Source organism: Bufo gargarizans, chromosome 7, assembly GCF_014858855.1.
Source record: "Bufo gargarizans isolate SCDJY-AF-19 chromosome 7, ASM1485885v1, whole genome shotgun sequence".
Classification (NCBI taxonomy): domain Eukaryota; kingdom Metazoa; phylum Chordata; class Amphibia; order Anura; family Bufonidae; genus Bufo; species Bufo gargarizans.
The window spans coordinates 201,498,424-201,518,455 of NC_058086.1; the positions used below are offsets into that span (position 1 = coordinate 201,498,424).

Sequence of the window (20,032 nt, forward strand, 5' to 3'; positions counted from 1 at the left end):
GCCTGCCTATCAGTGCCGGAGACATCACCGGGCACACTGCTAGGCGGAAGCCTCTGCCTAGCAGTGTAAAAAATATAAAACAGCCCTTGCCCTGCGTGATACATCGCAGGGCAAGGGAGAGCATGAAATGCTCCGATGCTCATATCAGGGGGGCTGCAGTGATATGTCCGGGTTCAGCTCGGAGCCTGGACAACCCCTTTAAAGGGGTGACTAGTCCTGTAAAAAAATATTTATTTTAAACAGGAAAGGGTAATTTTTTTTTCAGATTAAAGGGGTTGTGCACTTATTGCTAGACCCCTCAGACTGGCGGGACCTGATCTTGGCTTGCACTCCGCTGCTTGTCTCGGGTCCTTCTATGTAAAACTCCGGTTTGAGACCACTGCAGCCAATCACTGTCAGTGTGCAAACTAGCCAGGATCAGGTAAATATGATCATCAACGTGGGTCCCACCGGTCTGAGAGGTCTTTAATCTGCAAAAATTAGCATTTCCTGTTTAAAATAAATATTTTTTACAGGACTAGTCACAATTGTTTCTTCTTTGTCCGAATCCATCTCATGCAATTACTTCCATTTCCCATTTCTTTAGCTGCTTCCTGTGCATCATTGATGGAGCATGGGAACCTGGCAGGACAGGAAAGATCTGGGGGGTGAGAGGAACATCCCTGCAAACATAACAGGAGCACAAACATGGAAGCCAACAAACATCTGCGCTAGCGTTTTCCCAATCAATGTATATCCAATGGCTCTCCTGATATTGCAGTACTGCAACTCCCAGCATTCTTACTGGTTGGAAATCTCAGAATCAGGGATTCTCTCTGGGCTCATTCATTATCTTAAAGGGGTATCTCATCTTCTAAATAGATGGCATATCACTAAGATGCGACAGGTGGTGGTCTGACCTCTAGGGCCACCACTGATCCTGAGAATAAAAAAGTATTTTCCTGCAAAGTGGCGCCTGCGACCAGCATGCGTGCAGGGAATTGCAGTCAGCCCCGTTCACTTGAATGAAGCTGTGCAGCACCTCCCCCATTCAGTGGATGGCAGGAGCACAGCTCTGGAGGAAAAGACTGTGAAGGGGCCTCAGCACTGATCATGAAGCTATACAATCACTTTAAGGGCTTGTTCACACGAACGTAAGGGCTCCGTGCCCGTGCTGTGGGCCGCATATGGCGGTTCCACAATACACGGGTCACCAGCTGTGCGCATTCTGCATCACGGATGCGGACCTATTCACTTGAATGGGTCCGCAAATCCAGAGATGAGGTGCGGAACGGAAGCACGGAACGGAACCCCACGGAATCACTACGGAGTGCTTCTGTGGTGTTCCATGCTTCCGTTCCACAAAATGATAGAGCTTGTTCTATCTTTTTGCGGAACTGGACGGATCGCGGACCCCATTCAAGTGGACCGTATATGGAACTATTCATTTCAATGGATCCGCCCAAAAAACAGAAGTTACTCCGTATGCCTTCCATTTCCGTATTTCCATTCCGTTCAAAGATAGAACATGCCCTACTATTGTCCTCATAACGGACAAGGATAGGACTGTTCTAATAGGGGCCAGATGTTTCGTTCCACAAAAAACGGAATGCACACGGATGTCATCTGTATTTTTTGCGGATCCGTTTTTTTTGCGGACCGCAAAATACTGAAAAAGACATACGGTCGTGTGCAAGAGGCCTTATAGGTGTTTTATCAGGAGAGGGTGTTCTTTTCAGAATATATGTGCCTCTTGCACACGACCATATATATTTTGCGGTCCGCAAAAAACAGATCTGCAAAAAAAACTAATGACATCCGTGTGCATTCCGTATTTTGCGGAACAGCCGGCCCCTAATAGAACAGTAATATCCTTGTCCATAATGCGGACAATAATAGACAATAATATTTTTTTGCGGACGTAAATACGGACATTCGGAAACGGAATGCCGACCCATTGAAGTGAATGGTTCCGCATACGGTCCGCAAAAAAAAAACGTAACGGACACGGAAAGAAAATAAGTTCTTGTGCATGAGCCCTAACTAACAATTCCAGAATATGGCAGTATTAAGTGTCCAGGCTTTCGGAGTGACCCTGTGATACCCGCTCCTCCTGCACATCCGTCAGCGGAATACAGACTGCCGTACTTTCTGTTACGTGCACTTTACAAAGTGTGATGACCGTTTGCTCATTCATTATTTTGGCTGAGAATAGTGAATAGATCCGGAGTCGAGCACACCCCTTTACTGTCACATTGAGCAATTCGTCTGGTGGAATTCCATGTTTACTCTGGAGAGATTTCGACTCCGTGATGAAGCGTCTGTTGACACCTGGTACGGCCAGGACGGCATTGCCCGATGTTTTACGTTACACAAACACCAAGTAGGTTATAGGACTCCTACATGTTCACTTAGGGCTCATGCACACAAACGTATTTTCTTTCCGTGTCCGTTTTTTTGCAGATCCCTATACGGAACCATTCATTTCAATGGGTCCGCCAAAAATAAACTGAAGGTGCTCCTCGTGTGCATTCTGTTTCCGTATGTCCGTATTTCCATTCCGCAATAAAATAGAACATGTCCTATTCCTGTCCGCATTACGGACAAGGATAGGACGGTTCTATTAGGGGCCAGCTGTTCCATTCCACAAAATACGGAATGCACACGGACGTCATCCGTGTTTTTTGCGGACCGCAAAATACATATGGTCGTGTGCATGAGGCCCTAGTGTTTGCATCTACCATATCTAAAGCACATGGGTTGGCCCTTTAAATATTTAAAGGGCCAGTAACCCAATATGACAACATTAGTAAATGTATGTGCCAAATAAGAGCAGAGGTTAAGGCTACATTCACACGACCGTATGTGTTTTGCAGATGATGTCCTTTTGGCATCCGTATTGCATCCGTTTTTTTGCTGTATTCATTGTAACAATGCCTATACTTATCCGCAAAACGGACAAGAATAGGACATGCTCTATATTTTTTGCGGGGCTACGGAACGGACATACGGATGTGGACAGCACACGATGTGCTGTTCGCATTTTTTGCGGACCCATTGAAATGAATGGGTCCGCCTCCTATCCGCAAAAAAAAATACGGAATGTAGCCTGAATCTGCAAATACAGGGCAAAAAATAACCAAAAACACTGCAATATCACACATGCCAAAAGTCCTTATTTTTACTGGACAGTCCTGCTGCAAACTAGACCAGTGTTTCCCAACCAGTGTGCCTCCAGCTGTTGCAAAACTACAACTCCCAGCATGCCCGCACAGCCAAAGGCTGTCCAGGCATGCTGGGAGTTGTAGTTTTGCAACAGCTGGAGGCACACTGGTTGGGAAACACTGAACTAGACTACAAAAGGGGCGGAGTTTATGCTAATTTATAGGGGATTTTTGAATGTTTTGTGGGCGTTCCCAGGTGATTTGGGATTCAAATGTTGGTAAATACACACTGCGGAGCTTAGAGCTCATTGAGCTGTTAGTATTGTTGCCTTGCAGCGCTCGGGTCCTGGGTTTAAATCCAATCAAAGGCAACATAAGCCTTGAGACTGTATAATCTCCCCGTTTTTGAGTACTCTATTTCACGACCACATATCGAGAATATACAGAAAGTTTAATTAGATGGGGACAAGGACTGTGGAATATGTTAGTCCTATATAAATGAATAAAAGTAACCCTAAAATAAAAAAATAAAAATAGTGTTGGGTGAGCAATACTTGGTGCTGTGTCTGAATAGTCATATGGCACATGTAACCCTGATACTGACGTGTAAAAGCAGAGCATAGCAACCCATCATAGATTAGATTGTAAGCTCTTGTGAGAAGGGCCCTCATTTATGACTGTGCATGAACCCCCTGATTGGAAAGCGCTGCAGAATATGTTGGCGCTATACAGTATAAATTACTATTATTATTAGATTTCAGCTCTCCTGACAGCATGATAAAGACAGGATGTGACTTTACTGATGTTTATCTTTACTGAAAAGTTAAACTTAAGCAAAAAGTGATCAGAGCGACTTAACCCTTTATTCTTCCTTCCAGGTTTTACATTGAAAGTATAACATTTCTGAAGGAAATCACGACGGTGGAATTGTTTTTTCTGAATGCAAAAGCTTGTGTGTTCAAGGTAATGTATTGTAAGTGCAGATATTACTGACACATATTTATTGGTATTCTATGTAAACTTGTGATTTAAATAGGACCTCTCCCCACTCCTGACAGGCCTGTTTTAATAGCTCCATGCATTCCCCATGTAATAACAATTCTGGAGCCTCTATTCTTATGGCTCTATGTTGTGCCGTTCCTTTATTATTTCTACTAGAAGATATGAGTGAATTGCTAGCAGTCTGCAGTAAGGGTACAGAGGGGAGGTAACCAGTTGGGGGGGTGAGCTCAAATACCGGACCAGATTTTAAGTGCTGATCCGGGTTTTGGCAGCACCTGGCTGTCCTTAAATAGGCAGCTGGGCTCAGAAGCCAATTCTCTGTGTTGGGATCTGGGAGCCTTGTGTCTGGATGAAGGCTTGCTACCTGTTTAGTGTGAAAACAGGTTGGTGCTGCTATCAGCAAGGACTCTTTGAGGCAGAATTGCCGCATGGTGTGAATTACCACCAACACCGCAAGGTGACTGTTTGTTTGATTATTACTGCTTGTTTTGTCACTTACCTAAAGTGTGAAAAAAACACTGAACTGTTTGATCCAAAGAACTTGATGTTGCCTCTATACTGCGTCCGCTAATCCTGTCTACCAGAGCGAGTCCCCACAAGGTACACCCCCCAACTGGTTACCACCTCTCTGTACCCTTACTGCAGACTGCTAGCAATTCATTCATAACTTCTAGTAGAAATAATAAAGGGTTGGAATGGCACAACATACAGACATAAGAATAGATGTTCCAGAATTGTTATGTGAGGAATGCATGAAGCTATTAAAACAGTCATGTCAGGAGTGGGGATGGGTCCTCTTTAAGATGATGCAAAGAAAAGCAGTGGCATCACCCTGTGTCATACATGTCTACTCTTCTGGATGGTCATGGAGTCTGCAGAAATAGTTGATATCTCCTGGCCCACCGGGTAAGTCTCCATTAGAAAGTTGCTGGCAACCTCCTCTAGGGGGCACTCATTTATATTGATGTTGGCAGGAGCTGTATACATATGTATGCATTGAGCTACCCCTAGTGGCAGCTGTCGGAAGATAAAACTCTATCATTTCATAGTGCACTCTGCTGCCCCCGTTAATGTGGGTGCACTCTGCTGCCCCCGTTAATGTGGGTGCACTCTGCTGCCCCCGTTAATGTGGGTGCACTCTGATGCCCCCGTTAATGTGGGTGCACTCTGATGCCCCCGTTAATGTGGGTGCACTCTGCTGCCCCCGTTAATGTGGGTGCACTCTGCTGCCCCTGTTAATGTGGGTGAACTCTGCTGCCCCTGTTAATGTGGGTGAACTCTGCTGCCCCTGTTAATGTGGGTGAACTCTGCTGCCCCCGTTAATGTGGGTGCACTCTGCTGCCCCCGTTAATGTGGGTGCACTCTGCTGCCCCCGTTAATGTGGGTGCACTCTGATGCCCCTGTTAATGTGGGTGCACTCTGCTGCCCCTGTTAATGTGGGTGCACTCTGCTGCCCCTGTTAATGTGGGTGAACTCTGCTGCCCCTGTTAATGTGGGTGCACTCTGCTGCCCCTGTTAATGTGGGTGCACTCTGCTGCCCCCGTTAATGTGGGTGCACTCTGCTGCCCCCGTTAATGTGGGTGCACTCTGCTGCCCTCGTTAATGTGGGTGCACTCTGCTGCCCTCGTTAATGTGGGTGCACTCTGCTGGCACCGTTAATGTGGGTGCACTCTGCTGGCACTGTTAATGTGGGTGCACTCTGCTGGCACTGTTAATGTGGGTGCACTCTGCTGGCACTGTTAATGTGGGTGCACTCTGCTGGCACTGTTAATGTGGGTGCACTCTAGGGGCACTGTTAATGTGGGTGCACTCTAGGGGCACTTTTATTGTGGGTGCACTCTAGGGGCACTGTTAATGTGGGTGCACTCTAGGGGCACTTTTATTGTGGGTGCACTCTGCTGGCACTGTTAATGTGGGTGCACTCTGCTGGCACTTTTATTGTGGGTGCACTCTGCTGGCACTGTTAATGTGGGTGCACTCTGCTGGCACTTTTATTGTGGGTGCACACAGCTACTTTTAAAAAAACTGCATTCCTAGAGTCTTGAATGGCATAGAATCATGCAGGAGCAGCAGATCCGGAGCTTGTGAATGTCCGGTGTCAACCCTGTTGAAAGCTTTATTTTAGGTGATATCGGCTGTCACCCCGTTTTCGAGAAACATACCAGGTGCAGCAGACGACAGGTAATAATCTATTTAGCATTTTATGCTTCCTGCACAATGCCGGGCCCTGTAAACAGTGACAGCCTTGTACAGAGCTCTCAGCCGCTGGAGGAATGAGATTGTGTTCCTACACGTCCCGGCAGTGTTTATCCTGAGATTATCCTGCACTATCTATAATATTCCAGAATGTGGATGATGATGGACGCCAAGTCACAGAAAGTTATCCTTTGGACAGTTTCCAATGACTTCTTCATCCTTTAAATCCATCCCTAAAACAATGATGTATTGAATTATTGAGAACAGAGGCAACCATTACCTGCAAAGGTGAAATTTGTCAGCTGATAAGCGGTGCCAAATGTGTCTTGCGGCTACTCATCCCCGACTACTTGACTAAGCTGAATGTACATCTTATTGGGGCGATCAGGGCCATATACTGGCCATGATCAGCTCCTCGCCCCCCACTATACAGCTACCAGATTGTGGGGGCTCAGCAGCGAGACCTCACATAATCAGCTGGCCTAGAGAGCCACATCTTGTGAAAGATGTTTTTCGGCAGGTGTAAAGGTGGTGTGCAGCCTAGGGACATGTTTTTATTGCTCCAATGTATCAAAAAAATTTTTTTTTAATGAAATAACAATTTCCAACATTTGTGTACACAGCTTTTATGCAGAACTATGTATCTCTGTGTTCTGTGACCCAGTGGTTCACTGCTAAAAGGGCTAATGACATTTTATAATGTGGTTTACTGCTAAATGGTTAATGCCATACTATAATGTGGTTCACTGTTATAAGGGTTAATGACATACTATAATGTGGTTCACTGCTAAAAGGGTTAATGCCATACAATAATTTGGTTCATTGGTAAAGTTGTCAAAATGATTACTGTGAGATAAGGGTTAATGTATGCAAACTATCAGTAGAAGAGTTGGTTAATCTGACTGTCTTATGTACTTGTATTCCAAAAGGCTGTGTATGGGAAGGGAGTAGTTAATTGTCAGCCTTTAGAGACAGTTGCTGGGTGTTGGGCTGGTCCCAACCTCATGGTGGTTGATGGCAAGAGGGTCAAGAGTGAGGACGTGCATTTAGTTGCTGGTGTGTAAGCCAGACAACCTTAAGTCAAAGCAAGGAGAAAGGAGAATCCTTATCCAGGGAAACACCATTCCTGTGAGTGAAAAGCTGTCAGAAAGGCAACCGTGCTAAGAGTTAACCTCTGATGGAGAAAAGCAATGAACATTTATAGAAGGTTGGGAACCATTAAAAGGAATAGTGTGTGGACAAGAAAGCCAGTGATAGGTGACGCACATTTATGGCTGTAGACTTTACTGCATGTGGTTTGGGTTATGTTGCTTCAGGCACTCACCACACTACTGAGCCGGACTGGCTATCTGTTTGAGGACTGTACCCCGCAGATGCAGAGATATTGAGAAAGAAATTGCACTACTTCGGTCAATTGGGAAGGTTGCTTGTATATATAAAAAGAGACTCAGAGGGGACTGCTATTATTTCCACCTCCTATATACAGCCTTTAGGAAAAGCCTACCGTGTGATATATCTGAGGACTGTGCCCATTGTTTGTACTGTGCCGGCTATCATCTGCTCAGTGAAAGCCAGTCTGAGTCATTTGTCCAGAAAATCGATCTGGGCCCCTGTTCTCCTGCCTTGCACCCCGCTGCTCATCTAACACCAGGAACACCCCAGTCACCACTAGAAGCCCCAACCAGGGGTGTACCCCGGGGGGGGGGGGGCGGGGGGGGAGTAAGGGAGCGCCCCTCCCATCACTGCATGTCCCAGGGAGCACTGGAGTGATTCGAACGCATTGCACCCGCACTGAATCCTGACCCATTCAATGGGTCTGTGTACATTTTTTTTACGCATCAGTTCTGCGTTCCGTGAAAAACGCAGCATGTTCTATATTCTGCATTTTTCACGCAGCCCTGGCCCCACTAAAATGAATGGGACTTCAGTGAAAAACGCATTGCATCCGGAAGCAGGTGCGGATGCAATGCGTTTTTCACTGATGGTTGTTTGTAAACCTTCAGTTTTTTTATCACGCGCGTGAAAAACGCATTGCACCCGCGCGGAAAAAACTGACTAACTGAAAGCAATAGCAGACAAAACTGACTGAACTTGCTTGCAAAATGGTGCGAGTTTCACTGAACGCATCCTGATTACGCATCTGGACCTAATCCGTCGCGCTCGTGTGAAAGAGGCCTAAGGATTCCTACTCCCATCAGCAGTTCCACTACCCCCACTCCTATCCTCTGCCCTGCTCCTTGTACGGGCCCGTTGCACATGTGAACAGACTACAAACAAGCCCTGCGTGTAGTCTGAGGCCTCGTTCACATTTCCGTTTTTTACTTTCATGTGCTGTCCGCTGTCTGTTCACATCTCAGTATCTTTTTACTGACCGTAGGTCACTAAAAAAATCACGGGGACACGCACTACTTTGATCCGTAATGCGTACCAAGCACGCCCATTGAAGTCCATTGGTCCGTGAAAATCACTGACACACATCCTTGCTGCGTTCGTTTTTCAATGAAGACTAATAGGAGTTTTTTTGGAAATTAATTGTCAGCTGAGCAACGTCAGTGATGGATGGTAAAAACAGACACACGGATCAACCACGGATCCTTCACGGACAGCTTCATGGATGAAACACGTACGCTTTTTTTCACGGACGTGACAGAGAAATGTGAACGAGGCCGGCAGCTGCAGTCACATGTCATGCATTGCTTCTAGTGAACAATAGGCATTGCTCTTAGGGGACAGAAATACGGAGCAGTAGGGACTCTATGTGCGTTATAGAATCTGTACGTGCGACATTGCTGTGCGCATGAGGTCTTAGGCTAGGGCTACACGACGACATGTGTCACGCGACACATAGGGCACAACTACACTGCGACATTGATGTCGCACCAATGTCACGCGACAATTTTTGCAATGATAGTCTATGGTGTCGCACTGCGACATACCGCAACTGCGACGCGACAGTCGCAGAAAAATCCATCTTGGATGTATGTCGCATGTTGCAGTGCAACACCATAGACTAGCATTATAAAAATTGACGCGCGACACATGTCGTGGTGTAGCCCTCGCCTTATGTTCTAGCAAAATGACCCCCCAGGTAGACATTTCATTTCGTTAACGACCTGAAGAATCTAAGAGGTTGCGTTTGATAGACTCGTCCTTCTCCTCAACCATGCAGCTATGTAACGCTCTATAACTTTCCATAAACAGGGAGGTTATGGCTTTGGCATCTTGCCACCTGGGCGAAGCGTAAATCCTAATCGCCGGCTGCATGGATTGCGCTGTGAATGACAACGTCAGCTCCGAATGGCAGCATTTAAAAGATGCAGAAAGTGTAGGAGGCAAAGGTCAGTCCTGGAGACTCCGCGGCGCAGGATCAGCCGATACCTGAGCCCTTACAGGTGTCTCATCTCGCCGCCTCTTTATAACTATTCAACTGCTGGAGGATATTAGGAGGGCAAGGTTCCTCGGATACATTTATATACTGCAGGTCGTGCTTATCGGGGCTATAACTTCATAAAGAAGGCATTAGTCCAAATCATTGGAGGATCCTTAGGTAATAACTGAAGGCAATAAATATCCTGTGCCTATAGAGCGATAACACCCTGCAAAACTTGTGCTGCAGCTTCTTAAAGCAGATCTCCACCTTTAAGGAGGACAGACGCCTTATACTACCATTCCTCCCAATACACAGCTCAGATAGGGAGAGGTGACTAAGCTGCTGCGACACCTCTTATCTCCCTTGAGAGCAAAAAGATCAGGCATGTTGAAATCTGCATGCCCAACCTTTCTTTCCTGCGACATCTCCCAGCACCCCCCATACACATTAGATCAGGCATCCTCAAACTGCGGCCCTCCAGCTGTTGCAAAACTACAACTCCCACTATGCCCTTGTGTAGGCTGATAGCTGTAGGCTGTTCAGGCATGCTGGGAGTTGTAGTTTTGCAACAGTTGGAGGGCCGCAGGTTGAGCATGCCTGGCCTACAGGTATCAGCCTACAGCAGGGCGTTGTGGGAGTTGTAGTTTTGCAACAGCTGGAGGGCCGCCGGTTGAGCATGCCTGCATTAGATGGTCATCACTTCTGCCAAAATCTGCAGGTTCAGCTAACGTCCATCTAATGTGAATGGCCACCCTTTGGAGTGTTCTTTGGGGTTCTCACCGATTCCCCCGCTGGCGCTGTTCAGATTGGTGCCGCTTCTCTATTCACGCTCAAGGGTGATGACGCGTTGTCCGCAGGGATGACACGTCATGTGAGGAAGCCAGACACGGCCCCCTGTCATGATGTTATCGTGTTTGACACCTGACTACAGCGTCCCGTGATGACAGTCATGACGCCAGGAGAGCAAACAGAGGCAGCGAGGGACGACGTGCTTAGTTCCATCTTGTAACAACCACCAGCCGTAGCTACTGTTATAAGCTGAGACAGTTTCAGGGCTGCAGAAAGGACACGCCCTCTAAGTTGCTATAGAAAGAGAGCTACTACACTACTTCAGAGGCTGCCCAGGGTTTCGATGGCCTATCCTCAGGACAGACCATCCATATCTAATCTGTGGTGGTCCGACATGCTGCACCCCCAACGATCAGCTGTCACCTTGTAGCTCCAGCACCAGAACCACGCAGCGCCATCCATGGTGTAGTGGACAGAGCTGGTAACTGCCGCCCTGCTCCCATTGAAATGAATGGTATATACCAGGGATGCCCATCATGCAGCCCTCCAGCTGTTGCAAAACTAAACCTATCAGCATGGCCAGATAGCCTACAGCAGGGCATGGTGGGAGTTGTAGTTTTACAACAGCTGGAGGGCCGCAGGTTGAGCATCCCTGGTATATAAGAGCAAATACATGGAAGAACAGAAGCGGAGTGAGGACATCATAAAGTGCTAACTGCTGTGCCCCGTCTTTATCACCCAGCCTGTCAGGGCAGATATATTGACCCGGTGATTGCTGATAGAGGCCGGGGCGCAGCACTCGTACCACCCAGCTTTTATTACGCTCAGTATTGCGCACTTTCCCAGTTAGCTGATACAGATCTCTCCTAGTGACTTTAACAAGCCATAAAACTTGTTTGTTTGAATCTTTTCAATATCCTTAAAGGGAAAGTATTGAAAATATCGATATTGCGTCGTCCTAATGATTATCTCCGGCACGACATCCGAATTATAATTGACTTAGGAAGAACGCTTCCTAACAGCACTACAGGCCAGGGCTCACCACAATTTATTTCTGTTGCTCAAATGCAACGAAAATGATAAATGAAGGAGATTCGTGAATAACCTTCATGAGAAATCTTCCACCGTTTTCGGTCTGCAGCTCCCATCCAGCCCAATGTGTCTCCGTGGTTACAGACTACAAGCTGATCGTGCGGTCATACTATCTACCATCTGTTCGGTACTTCTTGCTTACCTACAGAGCAGTGGCATATATACCTGACCATGCAGTGGCTAGGGGCCCTTGGAGGTGAGGGCCCAGCCTGAGCTGGTTGCCTCTGTCTTGCTGCTGTGCAGAACTTTAGTAGGGCCCTCTATTTCCTGTGCACGCCACTACTTCTAAATGAAGTGGGGGGGAGAGTAGAGGAAATGAACGCGAATTCAAGGGATTGTATATAACCTGTGGGGTTTCGCTCTGGTAGATAGGGTGAGCGGGCGCAGTAACGAGGGAAAATACAAGTTCTTAACTCAAAACGTCAGTGTTTATTCACACTTGAGACAATTGCACGTAACTTTGCAGACTTGGTGTTAATTCACACACAATGGAAAGTTCATATAACACAAGTCACCTTGCTGGCAGTTCTGCCTCCAGTAGTCCACAGCAGGCTTTAGGGGGCCTGTTTCTCCAGCATGCGGCTCTCAGCCCTCCAGCACGGCACAAAGCCTCAGATCCCAAAAACAGAGACCTCTCTGCTGAGCCCAGCTGCCTATTTAAGGACAGCCAGGTGCTGCCAAAACCCGGACCGGCACTTAAACTCCGGTTCGGTATTTGACCTCACTTGGCTGGAAACCAGCCCAGCCGCACATGCTGGGAGGAAAATACCTGCCTTGCCAGACACAACCCCTCACTGTGTCACAAACCATAGAGACACATAAGTCTGCAGAGAAGCTGTATACACAAAACGGTAAGTTATTCTATTTTTTATTTTACGATAACTATTTTCAAAGTTCTCTCGCTGTTTATGTTATATGCATTTGAGCAGTACAGCTAAGAAAATGGTCTTGGACTTGCCCTTTAAGTATTCTGATACCATTATGGGGACATTCCTAGCCATTGTAAGGGTACCTGTACATACTGTGGCTGAGCCGCGGTGACCGCATGTACCACCATGACCACCAATTCAAAGGTGAAGCACAGCAATTAGCGGCAATGCACACGGGTCACTGCGGCATGGCCTCAGCTTGTACAGGCCCCCTTACCGAGGGGTCCGGATTATTAAAGGGGTTATTTCATGATTAATGTAAAAATTAGAATCAGACATCGTATAGTGCATGACAAGTTCTTCCTAACACCGCTAGAACTAGCCCTGGACCTCACATGGATCCAGAGATCTCCACATTGAATGCTCCCATTGCTCTGCTAGATTATCGTCAACCTAGCAGCTCAAGGGAGTGTGTCCTTTCAGCTTCATCTTTCCTTAACACTGCTCCGAGGGTAGGGGTGTCCTTCCTCAGTGGAGGTGTGTCCTTTCTGCTGCAGCTCTTTCCTTATCACAGCTCAGGGGGCATATCCTTTCCGTGTAAATCAGGAATCAAGCCACCACTACCCGTGTAGCCTCTCGTGCAAGGACCCGGTCCAGTCCGTAAACAATCCAGAAAAAAATAAATGAAAAAGATGTCCAGCACTGAGATGAAAATAAAATCTTCAGTCTTTATTTAGCTTCATGTAAAAATACATCTTCAAATGGGAAGCGGTAACGCAATAAACGCGTTTCGTATCTTTTCTGCAGCAGCTCTTTCCCTATCACAGCTCATGGAGGCATATCCTTTCTCAGGGGGTGTGTCCTTTCTGCAGCAGCTCTTTCCCTGTAAGGCCCCTTTCACACGAGCGAGTTTTCTGCGCGGGTGCAAGGCGTGACGTGAACGCATAGCACCCGCACTGAATCCTGACCCATTCATTTCAATGGGTCTGTGTACATGAGAGTTTTTTTTTTCACACATCAGTTCTGCGTTGCGTGAAAAACGCAGCATGTTCTATATTCTGCGTTTTTCACGCAGCCCTGGCCCCATAGAAGTGAATGGGGCTGCGTGAAAAACGCATCGCATCCGGAAGCAAGTGCAGATGCAATGTGTTTTTCACTGATGGTTGCTAAGAGATGTTGTTTGTAAACCTTCCGTTTTTTATCCCGCGCGTGAAAAACGCATCAAAATGTATTGCACTCGCGCGACAAAAACTGAACAACTGAACCCAATCGCAGACAAAACTGACTGAACTTGCTTGCAAAATAGTGCGAATTTCACTGAACGCATCCCACACAACCGTATGGCTTTTCAGTGTTTTGCGGTCCGTTTTTCACGGATCCGTTGTTCCAATTTTTGTTTCCGTTGTGTTTCCGTTTCTGTTCCGTTTTTCTGTATGGCATATACAGTATACAGTAATTACATAGAAAAAATTGGGCTGGGCATAACATTTTCAATAGATAATGCCACAAAAAACGGAACGGATACGGAAGAAATACGGATGCATTTCCGTATGTGTTTCGTTTTTTTTTGCGGACCCATTGACTCAAATGGAGCCACGGAACGTGATTTGCGGGCAATAATAGGAGATGTTCTATCTTTCAACGGAACGGAAATACGGAAACTGAATGCATACGGAGTACATTCCGTTTTTTTTGCGGAACCATTGAAATGAATGGTACCGTATACTGAGCGCAAAAAACGGCCCATAAACTTAAAAAAAAAACGGTTGTGTGAAAGAGTCCTAATTCGTATCGTTCGTGTGAAAGAGGCCTAACTGTCAAAGCTTCTAACGGTAAATACAGCTTGTGAAAGTTAAAGAATGACACTGAGCATGTGCGACCACGGCGGTGGATGGAGAACTAAAGAAAAGAGCAAACAGCAGGTGGCGCTACACAGATACATTTTACTGAATAGCTCACTGGCTATACAAAATTTTTAATTACATGCAATTACAAAAGTATTCAGATGCAGGTGCTGGATTGAAAAATGTAGAATATTTTTGTGGGACAACTTTTTTATTATATTCAATTAACTGTATAATCCCCAGGCTGTGAAGCTGCAGTCACACCGACTGTGTAGATTTATCCTTTGTCCGATGTGGACAGACAGGCCGAGCGCACACCCGAGCGCACACCTCTCCTTCTTCTTCTAGGTCATAAAGCCTTATTAACACGCCCTGTAATAATTCCCTATTGTTCCCTGGGTGTGGTAAACTTCTCATGAACTCCTGTTGTTAGGAAGAATAGAGGCTGACACCAGACTGTAATATCCTCTTAACCCTTTATGGGTCTTCAATTGTCTTCAGTGAAAATGAATGGGAAGGATAATGACCATAATAGCTGTATCTATGTGAATGGCTGGGAATTGCTCCATTCAGGAGGCTGGGCGTTGGGATGGTCGTGATCATAGGGGACACATAGGGGTAAATGATGAAGGCAAAGTTTGGAAGAAAGTACAGAAAAATTAGATTAAGGGCTCATGCACACAAGCGTATTTTCTTTCTGCTTCCGTTCCGTTTTTTTTGCAGACCGTATGCGGAACCATTCACTTTAATGGGTCTGCAAAAACAACGGAAGGTGTGCATTCCGTTTCTGTATTTCTGTTCCGCAAAAAAGTAGTGCATGTCCTATTATTGACCGCAAATCACAGTCCGAGGTCCCATTCAAGTCAATGGGTCCGCAAAAAATAAGGAACGCACACGGAACACATCCGTATGTCATCCGTATTTTGCGGATCCATACTATAGAAATGCTATGCCCAGACTATATTGCTCATGTGTTTGGTGATTAATAAGTTACTGTTTCCGATCCGCAAAAAAACGGATCGCATATTGAAACCATATACGGATATGTTTTGTGGAATAACGGAACGGAAGAGGACTTAAATCAGAGAAAAAAAACGGAACAACGGATCAGTGAAAAACGGACCGCAAAACAACAATGATCATGTGCATGAGCCCTAAGGCCTCTTGCACACGACCATATGCCCTCCGAGATATACGGTCCGTGAGCGGGACATATGTCCCAGAGCGGCATTGATCGGGAGCACACAGCATCAGCATCATTGTAATCTATGATGCTGCGCGCTCCCGTGCACACGATCAATGCCGCTCTGGGACATATGTCATATGGGCATACGGTCGTGCGCAAGAGGCTTCGTCTGCAAGAGGAAGCCAAATTACACATCATCTCTAGCACTTTTTGGGTTTATGTACATGGCGCTTGTTGCATGGTCACAAACTATAGGGCAAAATTGGGGGGGGGGGGGCACTTTTCGCATTGCAAAACACCATAGCGAGTAGTGGTAAAAAATGAGTGCGCTTTTTTATAGTACAGTGCTTAAAACACTGGTCGTCTAGGGTGATGGATGGGTTAATATCAGTGTTGTAGGTTAGGATTTTGATGGTAGTACCAATGGTGGTCTAAAGTAACTAGGGGTAATTGTAATATTCCTGGTGTTCTAGAGTAGTAAGGGGGTAATCGTAATTTCCATGGACTTCTAGGGTAGTCAGTTGGTAAAGGTGATTTTCCTGGTGTTCTAGGGTAGTAAGAGGGTAATGGTAATATCCCTGATGTTCTAGGGTAGTAAGGGGGTAATGGTAATATCCATAGTGTTCTAGGGTAGTAAGAGGGTAATGGTGATATCCCTGATGTTCTATGTTAGTAAGGGGGTAATGGTAATATCCATGGTGTTCTAGGGTAGTAAGGGGGTAATGGTGATATCCATGGTGTTCTAGGGTAGTGAGGGGGTCATTGTAATATCCATGGTGTTCTAGGGTAGTGAGGGGAGGCTGGTAATATCATTTATGTTCTAGAGTAGTGAGGGGGTAATGGTAATATCTGTGATGTTGGTATTATTCCTGGTGGGGCAGAGCAGGTAAATTCTGACAAATCTGAATGACAGCCCTTATGGAGGCCATGTTGACTGTACCACAGAAGATATAAGCACTAAATACTCAAGGGCTGATATTTATGGGGTGATTTTGGTCATTGTTCTTAGTGTCTTCTGCTTACCATGACGCTTGCACACAGACAGGGGTGTCTATCGGAGCATTGCCCTCTGTTCCTTTCACCCGAGGGTTAATATTGCAAAACTGTTTTTCAGCACAAGGATCGATGATTCAACATTATAGATGCAATTCCAATCATATCAAGGCAATAAATAAAGTTCTGTTCATCGCTCGGTTGGCATTTAGGCTAATAGTTGTAGATATCTCATTAACCCCGCGTGACAGCAAGTGGAAGTGATGTCACCTGTGTCTGTGCCCTAGGGGGAGTTGATATGATGTTATAAGATATGCAGGTATAGATTACTCATCTCACATATGTCAGACTGCGGTCAGTTCGCAGCAATAGGGGTTCGAGGGTGTGCGTGGCACATCGGTCCTTTTGCCTTTAAATACCTTGGCCATGCATTCTAAAGTGACATCTGGTCATATCCTTAAAGGGCTAGTCCAGCCTTAGGCTACATGCACACGACCGTATGTGTTTTGCGGTCCGCAAATTGCGGATCCGCAAAGAAAACGGATGACTTTCCGTATGGCATCCGTTTTTTTTTTTGCGAATCTGTTTTTGTTTTGCGGATCCATTGTAATTATGCCTATCCTTGTCCGCAAACTAGAAAAAAATAGGACATGCACTATTTTTTTTGCGGAGCAACGGAACGGACATACTGATGCGGCCATTGAAATGAATGGGTCCGCATCCTATCCGCAAAAAAAAAACGGAACAGACACGGAAACAAAATACGGTCGTGTGCATGAGGCCTTAGAATAACAGGTTTGAAAGGGGTTCTCCAGGAAGTATTTTTTATTTATTTATTTTTGCAAATGAGGGCTTCAGTGCACTGGGGGCAAGGCCTATCCCCTTTGTGCACCCGAGCTACTCAGCTTTCTACGCCCCTCGGTGCGCTAAAGCCCTCGTTTGCAAAAGTCTTTCTTTCTTGGATACTCTGCAACCAATTTTCACGGGACATGTATCATTTTAATCAGCAGGATCAACCCTGCCATGCAGGATGCCTGCTTTAATTCGGGTTGATCCTGCTGACGGGCGCTGTAAAACTTCTGGGCAGAATACCTGGGCATGTTGCAATACAGGATCAGGGTCGAGGGGTAAATCACTAGGCAGATTTGGAGTCTGGGAAAGCTGGGTGGAAACAGACTGCTGCAGACAGGCTTCTCTGATAAAAATGTCTCCAGGCTGCCCCCTATTGGCAGGGCTGATTATAATCTCTACATGCTGCATGCACTTTGTGGTTTACACCACTCTTCTACTCTTTGCCAAACTTTCGACGCAGCAATGAAATAAAATCCGCGATCGGCCCGTCCGCCGGTGGGTACGGGCATTTTCTGTACGAGAGGTGGAATCGCAAGAGCCGGCTTTGTGTCTCCCTGCACTTGTCTGTGTGCATAATATTAAACCTTGAAGTGGAACCTTATCTCTGGGCATCAGGCAAGACCATTCCCCTGCAGCGGGTAAAACTGGGCACCTCAAACGCTTAAAATTATACACAGCCCTTGTAGGACCCTTTAAACGCACCCTTAAAAAATATTCGCTGCAGGTGCCGTAGCACGCTGCGCCCCTACCCAAACTTTGCACTTTACAGTGTTTGCAAACTTTGAATGCAAACTTGCTGACACCTTTGTGTGTAATCCTCTGCGGGCTGGCCTCCCCCGCGCTGTGGAATGGTACAGTCTGTTGTTGTAGCAGAGCCCGAAGGCAGTGACAGGCATGAACGCTATGGTGATCACCCACCGCCCGCAGTGCTGACTCTGTTCTTGTCTTAACAGGGGCAGATCGAGGTGGACAGCGAAACCGTCTTTAAGTTGGCTGCGCTCATTCTGCAGGTAAGCGATGCATGCACTCAAAAAGTTGGCTGCAGCTGGCATTTGAAGAATTTCGTTGTGCCAACCTGTGCACTTTGCTTGGCTTGCCGCGCTGTTTCAGGTTCTACAGGTGCGGCAGAACAAGGTCGTTGGGGTGAAGCAATGGACGCACGCGGTTCACTTAGGTGGAATGACCGTGGCACTTTGTGCCGTGAAAGCCACGAGGGGGGGCACCGGTTGGCCGCGCTGTTTCATATTTAGATTGCTGCCAGATACCACATTGATGTGCCCCAAAAAGGCATAGAATTGGGGGTATTTTAAAGATGTCTGTCTTCCTCTGCCAATATCCCGTATACGCTGAGGTGACTTGTTATGCTTGCAGCATCTACCTGCCGTGGAACTGCAAGTCCCAGCAACTTTTAGCCTTCAGGACATGGTGCATTCATGTTGTATAGCGGTGGTCTGGTGTCATTGGACAGTCCAAGGTCTTCTGCATAGTTATGGGCACTGATGTACATAGAGTCCCTGTGGCTGTGCACTGCGCGCTGCTGCATGGTGCCATAATATGGAGATACCCTCCCATAGAAGAAATGCTTATAGGAGGGATTACCTTTGTATTATAGAATCCTTATGACATGGGGGGGGGGGGGGGGGGGGGCATAGGGTCCGGTAGGCTTCTATGGGTGTCACGTCACAGCTATTTCACCCGACAGGCGCCTATTTTTTAAAGGGCAGATTTGTATGCATGAAAATGGCTGACCTGTTACATGTGCGCTTGGCAGCTGAAGGCATCTGTGTTGGTCCCATGTCCATATGTGCCCGCATTGCTGAGAAATATGATGTTTTAATATATGCAAATGAGCCTCTAGGAGCAACGGGGGCGTTGCCATTACTCCTCGAGGCTCAGCTCTCTCTGCAACTGAAGGACGCTCTGCACTTTGATTGACAGGACCAGATAGTAGAAATGTCATCACACCTAGTCCTGTCAATCAAAGAGGAGAGGGCGTGGCAGTTGCAGAAAGAGCAGAGAGAGCAGAGCCTCTAGGTGTAATGGCAACTCCCCCGTTGCTCCTAGAGGCTCATTTGCATATATCAAAACATCATTTTTCTCAGCAATGCGGGCACATATGAACATGGGACCAACACAGATGTCTTCAGCTGCCAAGTGCACATGTAACAGGTCAGCCAGTGTCATAGGGACAAATCTGCTGACATGTTCAAATCCATTTGAACCTCCCCTAAAAGTACTGAGCTGTGTTCACACTACCTTCTAACAGAATCTGACAGCACCACATGCTGCGCTATTCTTCCCTTCCCAACTACTGATCGAGCCTCAGCTCCCCATTCACTTCAGTGTGTTTGATCTGCAGTACTATACACAGCCTTTGGACAAGAGTGGCGCTGTTTAGGGGAGATAGAAGATTTTTCTTTTTTTTTATCTTTTTTTGCTAATTTCATGTAATTTCACACAGGCGAGTATTCCGCGCGGATGCGATGCGTGAGTTGAACGCATTGCAACCGCACTGAATACCGACCCATTCATTTCTATGGGGCTGTTCACATGAGCGGTGATTTTCACGCATCACTTATGCGTTGAGTGAAAATCGCAGCATGCTCTATTTTGTGCGTTTTTCACGTAACGCAGGCCCCATAGAAATGAATGGGGTTGCGTGAAAATCGCAAGCATCCGCAAGCAAGTGCGGATGC

The 20,032-nt window shown here is 46.5% G+C and overlaps 1 protein-coding gene across 2 annotated transcripts in view; it reads left to right on the top strand.

Annotated features, from left to right (window-relative positions):
- Positions 1-20,032, top strand: part of FRMD4B (FERM domain containing 4B) — a 211,638-nt gene that overhangs the window by 107,532 nt on the left and 84,074 nt on the right. For both annotated transcript variants that reach the window (XM_044301976.1, XM_044301975.1), the window contains exons 5-6: positions 4,022-4,106; positions 18,290-18,346. In XM_044301976.1, coding sequence (XP_044157911.1) covers positions 4,022-4,106; positions 18,290-18,346 — 142 coding nt within the window. The remainder of the gene's footprint in view (positions 1-4,021; positions 4,107-18,289; positions 18,347-20,032) is intronic.